The 14,536-nt window shown below is 49.1% G+C and overlaps 1 protein-coding gene across 5 annotated transcripts in view; it reads left to right on the top strand.

Annotated features, from left to right (window-relative positions):
• FAM3D (FAM3 metabolism regulating signaling molecule D) overlaps window positions 1-14,536 on the top strand; it is a 44,406-nt gene that overhangs the window by 18,519 nt on the left and 11,351 nt on the right. For 4 of the 5 annotated variants that reach the window (XR_003518036.2, XM_027583761.1, XM_027583760.2 and 1 more), the window contains exons 5-7: window positions 2,753-2,870; window positions 9,053-9,111; window positions 12,098-12,148. Coding sequence is in view for 4 of the 5 variants with exons in the window: in XM_027583761.1 (XP_027439562.1) it covers window positions 2,753-2,870; window positions 9,053-9,111; window positions 12,098-12,148 (228 nt within the window). In the remaining variant the exon portion in view is untranslated. The remainder of the gene's footprint in view (window positions 1-2,752; window positions 2,871-9,052; window positions 9,112-12,097; window positions 12,149-14,536) is intronic. The other variant, XM_027583763.2, reaches the window with a different exon arrangement.

Genomic DNA, 14,536 nt, shown 5'->3' with positions numbered 1-14,536 from the left:
GGTTCACAGTTCCTGTTCCAGAGTACCAAGGGCCATGTGGGGCATCCAGGCACTCCCAGAGGCATACAGAAAGGGGTGCTGATTGTTGGGGTAGAAGTACCCAATGTGCCAGGAGAGATGGGCAAAGTGTTCTGGGCTCCAGGAGGGCTACCCCCTTCCAATGGAATGAGGTCACAGAGGCATCAGGGAGGGACTGGCAAAGGCCTAGAGGCAGGAATGTGTGGGGCTGCAGGGGAGACGGTGGCTGGAGAGTCAGGCACTGGGAAGTGGGAATGCTGATGCCTTCGGTGCTGGATACTGCAGCCATCTGAGCAGGGCTTCAGCAAAGACCCCAGCTCTCAAAATGTGGAGAAGGTGGAAAGGAGGGACAGTTATGATGATGATAATAGTACAATGATGGAGGGCCTACTATGTGCCAGACACCATATTCAGAGCTTTACAGGCATCTCATGCAATCCTCACCACCACCTTGGATAGGTGCTCGGACTATCCCCATTTTATAGGTGGGCAAACTGAAGCTCAGAGAAGTAGAAATCTCTTGGCCAAGGCAACACAGCGGTACATAGTGGAGCAGGAGTTCACCTCCAGGCTAGCCCAGAGCCTACCCTCTCCACACCTCCCTTCAAGAGGCAACATGCGTCACAGCATCAGTGCAAACACTCAGGCATCATCTGCTAGGGGCATGGCAAATCCAGGCACACGTGCTGCCTCCCACCCTGCCCGCTCTCCTGGTCGACACTGCCAGTCGGTCCCAGCCCTTGCCCTCCAGGCCCACAGGTAGCCTCTACAGCTCTATCATTAAGCCTCTAATCAGATCCACTGACAGTTCAGAGAAGAGCTATCTGACAGCCTTTATCTAAACCAACTGCCTCGTTCTACAGCTGGCAAACGTAAAGGGAGAGATTCCTGGTGAGTCACGCCGCAGATAACTGAAGAGCATCCCACATTTCCTGACTGCTCCCCATCCAGTGCTCAGCTTCACGTCCTCAGCAACATCACTAGGGGTTCCCAGAGGGCTTGGGTCTCAGGGTTTGAGGCAGCTGGTGGGGGCAGCCCCCCAGCTCAAACCCAGAGAGCAAATCCCATTTCCCAGTGGCTGAGCCCCCTAGACATCATCCCCTTCATCCAGTAGCTGGACCATGAAGGCTGGATGGTCAGAAAATCAATTCTGGAAAAGCCTGCTTAAGCCAGCCTGTTGACATCAGGTTTATCAGACTTAGCTGCAGTTGATTAGGCTCTGGGCAAACTCTAGGATGGTGTCCAGGGCCTGGAATGATCCCTCCGGCATAGGTGAGAATGTCTGGTCTCGAGTAAACTGGCCTCTCCGTGAGGGGGCAGGGGACCAGAGGTTAGGGCCGAAGACTCAGAGGGGAGGAGAACCTCTCCGCAGCCTCATCCTCACCTTCGGGCAGGTGCTGGGCCTCCTGAGAAGGGTCCCCTCCAGAAGGTGGGGAAGGGGAGTCAGGTCCCCACGTCTCCAGCCCTCTCTGTCCTGAGCCACAGGCCTAGACACCCACTCTCCCCTTAACAGCCTGTTGTGGTTGTCTCTGCTCCTGGCCCTCACTCTAGTGACAGTGTCCTGGTTTGAGTTCTGGTTATACCTGAAACTTAGGGGGGAGGGGGGCCGCAGGGCAGAGAGCCTAGGATAGGCATTCCACTCAGGCCTCCCAGGCTACCCACTTGGTGAGGGTACCCTGGCCGGAGCGGCATTCACTCCTAGGAAGGAGCACCTTTACCACGTCTTGCACCAGTGGATTGTGTCCCCCTGGAAGGGGCTCTTTTCCCTGGTGCACATAAAGGCTCCCTAGAGGCTGGCAAGATCCTCATCACCCTGACCACATTGTTTCTCCCAGCCTGGAGCCCGGCCCTGCCCAATGCTCTATGCGTTCATTCCGTGAATATTTATTGAGTGCCTACTATGTGCCAGGCACAGGAGTTCCCGGCACGATTTAACAAGATAATAAATGTAAAGTGCTTGCCACGGTGCTTAGCACACAGCAAGCCCTCGGCATCCACCAGCTTCTGTCAGGAAGCCCGTGGGTTTGCTCCAACCCGGGGCTGCCATAGCCCAGCCCGATGCGAGGCCCGGGGCTGGAGGAGAGACGCTGCCCGATCATGGCTTTCCCTTTGCAGGTGAACTTTCTCTAATTCCATGTTTACCCAGTCCTCCCTAATGGTACTTTCCAAACTGTCAGGTAGTGGTAAAACACACACACAACACGCATTAATATAAATTAGAACCTGCCGGGCTGTAAGTGCAGGTGACAGATATCCCAGCTTACAAGGAGTCCATGGAGGGCCAAGCATCGGCAGCTGTGGTTGGGGGTCTTTCATATATCCCCCACCTTTCTCGGGCCTCTGGGTCCGCCCTGTGAGGGCCACGTGGAGAGGACGTGGGTCTTAGTTAGAACCAGGCTCTGCGCCCCAGCTAGAGCTGTAGCGGAAACCCTGAAAAACTCGAGGGTGGTCAGACACACAGCCGGTGTCCTGCGTCTTCGACGGGGATGGCTGGAGGGACCATGCGCAGAAAGGGGCAAATCCTCCCCCACCACCACCCCCCCCACCCACCCCGCGACTCAGTAGGTCTGCAAAGGCGCCTTGGAGAGGAGGCCTCTGCGCTGGGTCCGGAGCCTGCCCCCCACCCCACCGGCCCCTCGCCTGCTGAGCCTGCTCCCCGGCTGGCCGCTCCCCTGACTCCTCCCGAGCCCCTTCCCCAGCTGCCGCCACCGAGGTTGGTCTGTTCCCTCCACAGCGGTCGTGAGGACCAAGTGTGGTCTCAGCAAGCCCTGCCCGGACAACTTCTTTGCCTTTAAAATCAGCAGCGGAGCCGCTAACATCGTGGGCCCCACCATGTGCTTCGAAAACCTTGTGTAAGTTTCTTGAGTTTCCCTTCTTTTCATTGGTTCATTCGGAAATTCGGAGGCTGCAAGGGCAGGCCCTGTGACCGGCCCACACCTTCCACTCACGTCCTTTTCCTCTGGGTGGATGAGTCACAAGTAACAATAACCCGAACAGCTTCCCCATCCGCCAGCACCTCGGTGAGTGCTTCCCAGCTTCCTCTCATTCAATCCCCCAACCCTCCCAGAGGTGGGGCTACGATTAGCCCCTGTGCAAAGATGAGGAAATGGAGGCTCAGACGGCATTACCCAGCTGAATGGTGGCAGAGTCAGGATTTTGAACGCAGGTCTGCCTGACAGCCAAGCTCCTGGGCTTCCTATAAAGGGGAATGCCTCTGGGGAGAGTTCAAAATCAAGATCCAGGCATCAACGTTCAGAGGCAGCAGATGCCAGGGCTTCCATCCAGGTGCAAGACAAAGACTATGTACCCATTATCCAAACCAGATGGTAAAGGCCCTGGGGCAGTAAGTTTATCCTACAAAAGGAGCCAGAGACTGATGTTTTATTTATTTATTTTTATTTCTTTATTTAAATTCAGTTTAATTAACATATACTGTATTATTAGTTTCAGAGGTAGAATTTAGTGATTCATCAGTAGCACACAACACCCAGTGCTCATCACATCATGTGCCCTCAATGCCCATCACCCAATTACCCCATCCCCCCCACCCACCTCCCCTCCAGCAACCCTCAGTTTGTTTCCTATGATTAAGACTCTCTCATGGTTTGCCTCCTCTCTATTTTCATCTTATTTTATTTTTCCTTCCCTTCCCCTATGTTATCTGTTTTGTTTCTTAAATTCCACATGTGAGTAAAATCATATGGTATTTGTATTTGACTGACATTTCACTTAGCATAACACTCTCTAGTTCCATCCACCTCCTTGCACATGGCAAGATTTCATTCTTTTTCATGGCTGAGTAAAACTCCATTGTAGACATATACCACATCTTCTTTATCTATTCATTGTCAACGGATATCTGGGCTCTTTCCATAGTTTGGCTTTTGTGGACATTGCTGCTATAAACATTGGGGTGCAGGTGCCCCTTCAGATCACTATGTTTGTATCCTTTGGATAAATACCTAGTAATGCAATTGTTGGGTCGTAGGGTAGCTCTATTTTTAACTTCTTGAGGAACTTCCATGCTGTTTTCCAGAGTGGCTGCACCAGCTTGCATTCCCATCATCAGTGTGGGAAGGTTCCCCTTTCTCTGCATCCTCTCCAACACCTGTTGTTTCTGGAGTTGTTAATTTTAGCCATTATGACTGGTGTGAGGTGATATCTCATTGTGGTATTGATTTGTATTTCCCTGATGCCGAGCGATGTTGAGCACTTTTTCATGTGTCTTGGCCAGTTGTATGTTGTCTTTGGAGAAGTGGCTGTTCATGTCTTCTGCCCATTTCTTGATTGGATTATGTGTTCTTTGGGTGTTGAGTTTGGTAAGTTCTTTATAGATTTTGGAAACCAGCCCTTTACCTGATACGTCATTTGCAAATATCTTCTTCCATCCTGTAGGTTGTCTTCTGGTTTGTCATCTGTTTCCTTTGCTGTGCAAAAGCTTTTTATCTTGATGAGGTCCCAATAGTTCATTTTTGCTTTTGTTTCCCTTGCCTCTGGAGATGTGTCTAGCAAAAAGTTGCTGCAGCTGAGGTCACAGAGGTGGCTGCCTGTGTTCTCTAGGATTTTGATGGATTCCTGTCTGACATTTAGGTCTTCAATCCATTTTTACTTTATTTTTGTGTGTGGTGTAAGGAAATGGTCCAGTTTCATTCTTCTGCAGGTGGCCGTCCATTTTTCCCAACACCATTTGTTAAAGAGACTATCTTTTTTCCATTGGATATGCTTTCCTGCTTTGTCAAAGATGAGTTGACCAGAGTTGAGGGTCCATTTCTGGGTTCTCAATTGTGTTCCATTGATCTTTGTGTCTGTTCTTGTGCCAGTACCATACTGTCTTGATTACAGCTTTGTAATAGAGCTTGAAGTCTGGAATTGTGATGCCACCAGCTTTGCTTTTCTTTTTCAACATTCCCCCGGCAATTTAGGGTCTTTTCTAGCTCCATACAGATTTTAGGATTATTTGTTCCACTCTGTGGAAAAAAAACTGATGCTATTTTGATAGGGATTGCATTGAATATAGAGATTGCTGTAGGTAGCATAGACATTTTAACAATATTTGTTCTTCTAGTCCATGAGCATGGAAAGTTTTTCCATTTCTTTCTGTCTTAATTTCTTTCATGAGTGTTCTATAGTTTCCAGCGTACAGATCCTTTGCTCTTTGATTAGGTTTATTCCTAGGTATCTTATGGTTTTGGTGCAATTGTAAATGGGATCAATTCCTTAATTTCTTTCTGTCTCATTTTTAGTGTATAGAAATGCAACTGATTTCTGTACATTGATTTTATATCTTGCCACTTTGCTGAATTCCTGTATTAGTTCTGGTGATTTTGGGGTGGAGTCTTTTGGGTTTTCCACATAGAGTATCGTGTCATCTGCAAAGAGTGAGAGTTTGACTACTTCTTTGCCGATTTGGATGCCTTTTATTTCTTATTGTTGTCTGATTGCTGAGGCTAGGACTTCTAGTACTCTGTTGAACAACAGTGGTGATAGTGGACATCCCTGTCCTGTTCCTGAATTTAGGGTAAAAGCTCTGTTTTTCCCCCACGGAGAATGATAGTCACTGTGGGCTTTTCATACATGGCTTTTATGATATTGAGGTATGTTCCCTCTGTCCCTACATTGTGAAGAGTTTAAATCAAGAAAGGATGCTGTACTTTGTCAAATGCTTTTTCTGCATCTATTGAGAGGATCATATGGATCTTGTTTTTTCTTTTATTCATGTGGTGTATCACATTGATTGACTTATGGGTGTTGAACCACCCTTGCAGCCCAGGGATAAATCCCACTTGGTCATGGTAAATAATCCTTTTAATGTATTATTGTTGCGTCCTGTTGGCTAGTATCGTGGTGAGAATTTTTGCATCCATGTTCATCAGGGATATTGGTCTATAATTCTTTTTGGTGGGGTCTTCGGTTTTGGGATCAAGGTAATGCTGGCCTCATAAAATGAGTTTGGAAATTTTCCTTCCATTTCTATTTTTTGAAACAGCTTCAGAAGAACAGGTATTAATTCTTCTTTAAATGTTTGGTAGAATTCTCGTGGGAAGCCATCCGGCCCTGGACTCTTGTTGGTTGGGAGACTTTTGATTACTGCTTCAATTTCCTTGCTGGTTATGGGTCTGTTCAGGTTTTCTAGTTCTTCCTGTTTCAGTTTTGGTAGTTTATAAGTGTCCAGGAATGCATCCATTTCTTCCAGATTGCCTAATTTGTTGGCATATAGTTGCTCATAGTATGTTCTTAACCATTTTTTGTATTTGGTGTTGGTTGTGATCTCTACTCCTTCATTCATGATTTTATTTGCTTGGGTCCTTTCTCCTTTTTGATAAGTCTGGCTAGGGGTTTATGGATCTTATTAATTCTTTCAAAGAACCATCTCCTAATTTTGTTGATCTGTTCCACTATTCTTTTGGTTTCTATTTCATTGATTTCTGCACTAATCTTTTAATTTTATTATGTTAATGTTAGTCACCAAACATTACATCATTAGTTTTTGATGTAGTGTTCCATGATGCATTGTGTTCCATTCAATACGTGCCCTCCTTAATCTGCTCTAATTTCTTTTAATTCTCTTCTGCTGCTGGGTTTAGGGTTTATTTTCTATTCTTTCTCTAGCTCTTTTAGGTGTAAGGTTAGGCTGTGTACTTGAGACTTCTCTTGTTTCTTGAGAAAAGCCTGTGTTGCCATATACTTCCTTCTTAGGACCACCTTTGCTGCATCACAAAAGTTTACAACAGTTGTGTTTTCATTTTCATTTCTTTCCATGAATTTTTTAAATTCTTTAATTTCCTGGTTCACCCATTCATTCTTTAGTAGGATGCTCTTTTAACCTCCATGTATTTCTGTTCCTTCCAAATTTCCTCTTGTGATTGAGTTCAAGTTTTAAAGTATTGTGGTCTGAAAATATGCAGGGAATAATCCTAGTCTTTTGGTACTGGTTGAGACCTAATTTATGACTCAGTATGTGATCTATTCTGGAGAACGTTCCATGTGCACTTGAGAAGAATGTATATTGTTGCTTTAGGTTGGAATGCTCTGAATGTATCTGTGAAGTCAATCTGGTCCACTGTGTCATTCAAAGCCCTTGTGTCCTTGTTGATCTTCTGCTTAGACAATCTGTCCATTGCTGTGAGTGGAGTGTTAAAGTCCCCTACTATTAGTATATTATTGGTGTGTTTCTTTAATTTTGTTATTAATTGGTTTATATAATTGGCTGCTCCCATGTTAGGGGCATAAATATTTACAACTGTTAGATCTTCTTGTTGGATAGACCCTTTAATTATGATATGGTGTCCTTCCTCATCTCTTATTACTGTCTTTGCTTTAAAATCTAATTTGTCTGATATAAGGATTGCCAACCCAGCTTTCTTTTGAGGTCCATTAGCATGATCAGTGGTTCTCCACCCCCTCACTTTCAACCTGGAGGTGTCTTTGGATCTAAAATGAGTCTCTGGTAGACAGCATATCAATGGGTCTTGCTTTTTTATCCAATCTGATAGCCTGTGTCTTTTGATTGGAGCATTTAGCCCATTTACATTCAGAGTAGCTATTGAAAGATATGAATTTAGTGCCATAGTATTACGACCTGTAAAGTCACTGTTTCTGTATATTGTCTCTGTTCCTTTCTGATCTATGTTACTTTGGGGCCCTCTCTTTGCTTAAAGGATCCCTTTTAATATTTCCTGTAGTGCTGGTTTAGTGATCACAGATTTAGAATCTTTTTGTCCTGAAAGCTCTTTATCTCTCCTTCTAGTCTGAATGACAGCCTTGCTGGATAAGGTATTCTTGGCTGCATATTTTTCTCATTTAGCACCCTGAATAAATCATGCCAGTCCTTTCTGGCCTGCCAGGTCTCTGTGGACAGGTCTGCGGCCAGCCTTATTGTCTACCCTTGTAGGATAAGGACCTCTTGTCCCAAGCTGCTTTTAGGATTTTCTCTTGAAACAGGTGTTTTAATAGCGATTCTGGGGCGCCTGGGTGGCTCAGTCAGTTAGACGTCTGCCTTCAGCTCAGGTCATGATCCCAGGGTCCTGGGATCAGGCCCCACATCGGGCTACCTGCTCTGCAGGGAGTCTGCTTCTCCCTCTGTGCCTCCTCCCACTCATTCTTTCTCTCTCTCTCAAATAAATAAATGAAATCTTTTTAAAAAAAAGTAGGGATTTTGAACCTAACTCCAACTCACTTGAGCAAAAGAAGGAACTTAGTGATTCCCATATACAAAATGCACAGATAGCAGGCTTCAGGACCAGCTGGATCCAGGCATTTAAATCATGTCATCAGGGGTCCCTCTCACACCATCTTTAGCTCTGTTCTCTTTTGTTAGATTCAGTTGTCTCAACATGAAAATGGATTGCTTCCTGTGAAGGAGGGAGGCCACTAGCTGGCTGACATATCAGCTGAAGCTGGCACCCCACTGGAAAGAGAACTTTCCCATCCAAATTATCCCTATAAAAGTCCCAAGACTGAGTTTCATTGGCTGGCCTGGGTCACAGGACCATACCTGGCTCAGTCACCGTGAGCAGGGACACAGGATGCTCTACTTGTCCGGGCCTGGAAGACCGAGGTCAGTCCTGAGAACTACCTAGTCTGAGAGTAGAGAAGGACAGTTTTCCCAAGAAACACCAGAATACCGGGCTGTGGATGCTAGGCAGGCAGCAACACAGCCGGGCCCCACACAGCAATCCCGGCCTCTGCAGGATGGCACCAACGCTCTGGGTTCTGCCTTCTTCCCAGCAGCTGGGCCTCACTGCTTGGGGGAGGTGGGCCGGTCCCACCTCCAACACCTCAGAGCCCCCAGCAGGGACCTTCCCTCTTTTCCAAGCAGACTGTTCTCGTCCAAACATGCCATGAGCATACCTCAGAGAATCCAGCCCACCACTCATTTCCAAGAGAAAACAGATGGCCCAAATTATTCTGTGTTTCCTAATGCTTCTGCATAGCGCCATGTGGGCCCCCTCAGAGTTCCAGAGTCACAAAAGCAGAGTGTTCGCTCCACACTTGGGACCAACTGTTGTATTTTGTTTTTCTTCTTCTTCTTCAGGATCATGAGTCCTGTGAAAAACAATGTGGGCAGAGGCCTGAACATTGCCCTGGTGAACGGTGAGCTGCTGATCCACCCCCCAGATAGCCCCCACCACGCTCTTAGAACTGCAGGCAGGGGGTAGGGGGAGGTAGTTAACATTCATTCAGCCAACACTGACTTATCTCCTACTACATGCCTGGGGCCATCCTCTAGTGCATGGGAGGGGAAGCTTGTGGGGACAAAGGATCCAAAAGACCTGGTGCTACTTTCCAGAGTCTTGACCAGGCCTCTGCTGTGTACAGCTATCCCAGGAGGATATGCTTCTCCTGTGAAGCATGACCCCATCCTCAAGGCCATGCAGCCTAAACCAACACACGAAACCATGGGGGGGGCAACCACCAACAATGTGAGGTGATGAGGTGATTGCACACTTTCATTCTCTCATTCAACAAATACTGACAGCAGCTACCCTGTGGTGCCCATGAAGTTGACTTCCAATCCAATGGGGTGAGCATCTGTGAAGGAGAAGGAAGCACAGCCCTGAGAACTCGGACACAGAGCTGGGGATGGGGGTCATCAGGAGAGGCTTCCAGAGAGAGGTGTTGGTCAGCTGAGGCCTGAAGGATAATAGTTGGCCAGAAAAGTAGGGGAGGCTCCTTTGAGGCTGGGGCAACACTGTGCAGGGAGCAGAGAAGGAAGGAGTGGGGAGAGGGATTGGGGGCCACACAGGGTCTTTGTGGATGCACCAGAGAAGGAGGGATGACAGGTACAGCAGGGAAGGGGGGCAGGCAGGATGGCAGGGTGAGGGGCTAAGCGTCCTGCTAAGAAGTATGGGCTTGAAGCTAAGGACAATAGGGAGCCTCAAAAAGGCTATGAGCAGGGTGTGAGGGCCTAGCCCTGCATTACAGAAACTCCCTTCCAGCTTGGAGTAGGGAGGCTGGAGGCAGGGAGATGTTGGGGGGAGGCCCGCAGCCTCACTACGCTGCATCTCTTGCAGGGAGCAACTGCAGGCCAAGCCTGAAACAGGGACACATTTCAGGAGGGGGTGGGTTTACAGGGACAGAGTCAGGACCAGGTGTTCTGCCCTGGCCAAGACCCTCCTCTCTGCCTTCGGGGAGGCATGGATGAGATGGAGAGCAAAGGCCAATTCCCTGAATCTAAGAGCCACTTCCTGGGACAAAAGTCAGGGCAAGTGGACAAAGGGCACAGCAGACAGGAAGGAAAAGGCCAAGCGTGTGTATGCGGCATGACCACGTGAACACACTTAGGAAGTGACAGGGATTGGATTGGCGGCTCCTAGGGGAGCCATCTCCCTTCTGCCAAGAAATCCTGCTGAGTCAGGGGAAAGGTCAAAGCCTGGGGCAAAAATGGAGCCTTACCCAGAACAGGAGGTCAGAAGGCAGCCCTGGTCAACTTCCGGGAAGCCCGAGAAAGGTGGGGCCTGGGAGGGGCAGGAGGCTGAGCAGGGCATGCCGCCTCCAAAGTCTTGAGAAGGAGAGCGAGGCCTGATTCACTCCATTGGCAGGTCCTTCCTCCCGGGAGGGCACAGCAGCTGTTCTACCTAATCCCCGCTCACCCCCCATCCCCGAACCCTCCCCACTGCGCAGGAGCTTGCCCTGGCCACAGCCCATCTGGCTGAAACCTGCTGGTTCTCTCCTCCCTGAAATGGGCCACTGCAGAAAAAGACCTCTTTGAATAGTCTCCCGGGAGACAGGCTTAGACTAGGGCCTCCTCCTCTTCCCCTCATAAAGCGCAAAGACAAAAACAATCATCAGTAACACCAAGAGCTAACGTTTATTGAGCCTTTGCTGTGTGCTAGCTATTTCATTCAACCTCCTCCGCATGCCAGAGTGGAGTTGTGCACAGTCTCCCCATGTTCCAGGTAAGAAAGTGGAGGCTCAGAGAGGTTAGGCCTCGTGCCCAAGGTTACCCAGCCGATAGAATCATCTAGATTTGAACCTGGATCTGACTGACTCCAGGTTGTAATCACTCAGCTGAACTAACTTCCCTAGACTAAGAACCTCTCGAAGCATCTACCGCATGCTAGCTGTGGAGAAGTCCAAGGAATCATTCTCCGGGCCTCGGGGTCTCATCTGTATATTAAGCCGGCAAGGATTGCTAAAGATTGGTGGTTTTCAGTCTTTTAGGGGGCAGAGATTCCTTTAAGAAACTGTTCAAACTATACCTCTTCCCCCTAATTCCAGAAAAATACACAAATGAACATGATCAGTTTCATGTGTGCATAGACCCCCACCCCCCCACACACCCCTTTCCAAGGAGCCTACACTGGTGTCTGAGAATCCAGGAAGGGCTGCAGTGTAAACCCCCCCACCCACCCAGCAGGAGAGCCTCCACTATCTAGACCCCTGTCCCTACCCTCTTCGGGGATCCACAAACTGGCTTGGGGGGGAGGGACCCGGGGAGAAAATATAGAGCTGCCATCCCCTCTGCAACACCCCCATCTAGTGGCAGAGAGTGAGAACTGCGACTTCCCCCAGATACCTGGTTCCCTGTAGTACTTGGACCCTTTGCAAAACACACAAACACGATTCAGATGACTGGACTCAGAGCTTTGAGTACATTCAGCCCACTGCAAATCCCTTTGCCTTCAAGAATTGGAGGATTCAGATGTCCTATTTAGGAAGGAATAATGATAATGATTGCAGTTATTTTTATTACTGTTTTCCAGCTAAAATTTGTCTTGTATGTTTACTACCTAGTTTAAATACATCTCCCTTAGTTCCCATAGCCCATTGTTCAGATGCAACAATTGAGGTCAAAATACTAAGCGGTGTGTTAGGAAGTGGCAAGGCAGAACACAGACCCAGATTGGTTGGATACCGTTCAATTCCAGAGATCCTTCACCATTTTGTCCTTGTACCTCTCGGATCAGCCCAGAAGTTACTGGGCCCCTACTCAGTCCTGCATGCTTTCTATAGGAGCTGACTTGACTCCATTATTATTCCATTTTTAGATCTTAGACTAAAGAGTAGCCATTTTCTGCAAAACAATAGGCAGGATGACCTGTTTCAGGAAATCACAGTTTTGCTCTCTCATGTGCAGGAACCACAGGAATAGTGCTGACGCAGAAATGTTTCGACATGTACTCTGGAGGTAGGCACCTCTGTTGGCACTGAGGGCACAGGGTGGGCTGAGCTCCTATGGCAAGAGAGCCGTCGGGGTGCTGGGATGCTCAGCTCTCGTCTCCAGAGAAGACCAGAAAGAAGCATGGTAGGGGTGGAGGACCATCCTGCTGTCTTTGAAGCTCCTTTCTGCTGTCTTATTTGGTTGGACTCTCCTGGGTGCAGATCCTGAGACCAGGAGTCAGGTGCAACAGTTTATTTGGGAAGAGGTGATCTCAGGAAATGCCAGCAGGAAGCGAGACGGAGAGGGAGACAGCCAGAACAGTGTGTTACCAGGCTGAATGCTGCAGGCAATTGGAACTCGGGAGCCGGTGTCAAGTACATGCCTCAGATCTCAGAGGGGCAAGGGAGCTGGGGCACTCCCACCCCTAGTTCCTTGGCACTTCCCACCTGCCTGGCTTGCCCCAGGGCACAGAGGAGGATCTGGAGGTCAGAGAGGACCTTAAGGCAAAGAAACACTGGTGCTGGCTTTTGGAGGCCAAGCAGTTGCACACTCTCAAGTGCTAAGGACAAGGACACATGGCCCAGTTAGCTCTGCTAGGTAAAAGGTATTTTATTTTAAGGCCACAGGGGTCTCTCTTGGGCCCAAGGACAGGACAGGCCTCCCAAGGCCCGGAAGGGATCGCTCTGAGGCTCCAAGCTCTCTGCGTCTTTCTGCAGATGTCTTTTCTTCCCTCTCTGTACGCTCTGGGCATGTGACCACCCCACTGTCCTCCCCGCTCTTAGCACAGCCTGGGGACAGGACCCTGCCCTACCTGGGCTGGACATTCCCACCAGCAGCTTCTTCAGCCCCAGGCTGCCTGGCCAAGCCGTGCTGGGGGCGGGAGTCTCACCCAACAATCCTGACATCTTCTAAAACACGGTGGAATCCGTCCCAAACTCAGTATGCCACCCACTGCCTAGCTGGCAACCTGCCTCCCTCCCTCTGACCCAGAAGCCTCACCCAGGAGTGAAGAAGCGGCAGGGCAGCCCTTGCAGGCAGCAGACATCTGGGTCCTGCAAGGACGGGTTTCCATCGAGATGGATGAACTGAGCTCAGCCCCCTTCTCAGAGTTCAGCTCAGCTCCAGTTTCCCTCCCCTGTGCCAGTGATCTCGAGGCCGGCTCTGGGCTCGGGCATCCCTACCTTCCTGTGCCCACCTAAACACATGAGCCCCAGAGGGGACAAAGGCAGCAAGACAGGGAGAAGCCCTCTTGGCTTTGCAAACAAAGGAGGGGGAGCTGAAAGGCAGGCAGTGGGAATCGGGTGCCCAGCAGTCACAGCTGGGAACGTTGGGAAGGTGATGTGCAGCACCAGGCTTGGAGACAGCAGCTGGTACCCTGTCCTGGGCCCAGGGCTTAAGGGGGTCCCCTGGGTTCCCTGATAGCCATCCTCCAGCGAGCCCCACCTCACAGGTAGGGTCTGCAGGGCCCAATAATGTGCCAACCAGCAGCCTGCATCAAGGCCCACGCAGACCGAGGGCTGGCCAGGGCTTGGCAGTGGCTGGGGTGGTCGGGGGAGGACGGAGCTTGGACAGGCAGGCACGCGAGGCCCCTCCTGGTGCAGGACAGAGCTGGAGACGGGTGAGGAGGTGGTGGGGCAGGCTGTGGGCCGAGGGCCAGAGGCCATCGTGTGTCCTCTGTCCAGGACCGTGCACGTGTTCGGGGTGGCCCGGGGCCAGGTTTATGGAAAAGGTCCAGTCTCTGGAATCAAAGACTTCAGGCTGAGGCAGGTGTCATCTTGTGAACTTCAGTTTTGTCATCTGTAAAATAGCGGTAAACCACAGTGTCCGCTTCAGGAGACGGATCTAGGGGATTGGGTAGGAACTGGCGCCAATCAGTGGGAGGCGCCCAGGGTGCCCTTCCCTCCTCCCTCCCTCCATCCACATGACTCATGAAGCAAGGAGGTCATTGTCAGAATAAAAAGGGTTAAAATTTTTATTTTTATTTAAATTCAACTAACATATAGTGTATTGTTAGTTTCAAAGGTAGAGTTCAGTGATTCATCAGTCTTCTATAACACCCAGTGCTCATTACATCACCCAGTTACCCCATCCACCTACCCCACCCCACCCCACCCCCCGCCCAGCAACCCTCAGTTTGTTTCCTGGAGTTAAGCCTCTCTTATGGTATGTCTCCCTCTCTGATTTCATCTTGTTTTATTTTTTCTTCCCTTCTCTGTTTTGTTTCTTAAATTCCATATGAGTGAGATCATATGATAATTGTCTTTCTCTGATTCACTTATTTTGCTTAGCATAATACCCTCTAGTTCTATCCACATCATTGCAAATGCAAGATTTCATTTTTTTTGATGGCTGAGTAGTATTCCCTTGTATGTATATATACCATATCTTTATTTATTCATCTGTTGATGGATATCT

Source organism: Zalophus californianus, chromosome 1 (assembly GCF_009762305.2).
Source record: "Zalophus californianus isolate mZalCal1 chromosome 1, mZalCal1.pri.v2, whole genome shotgun sequence".
NCBI lineage: Eukaryota > Metazoa > Chordata > Mammalia > Carnivora > Otariidae > Zalophus > Zalophus californianus.
Note: the sequence above shows the minus strand (reverse complement) of the source record. Positions and strands in the feature narration are given on the sequence as shown.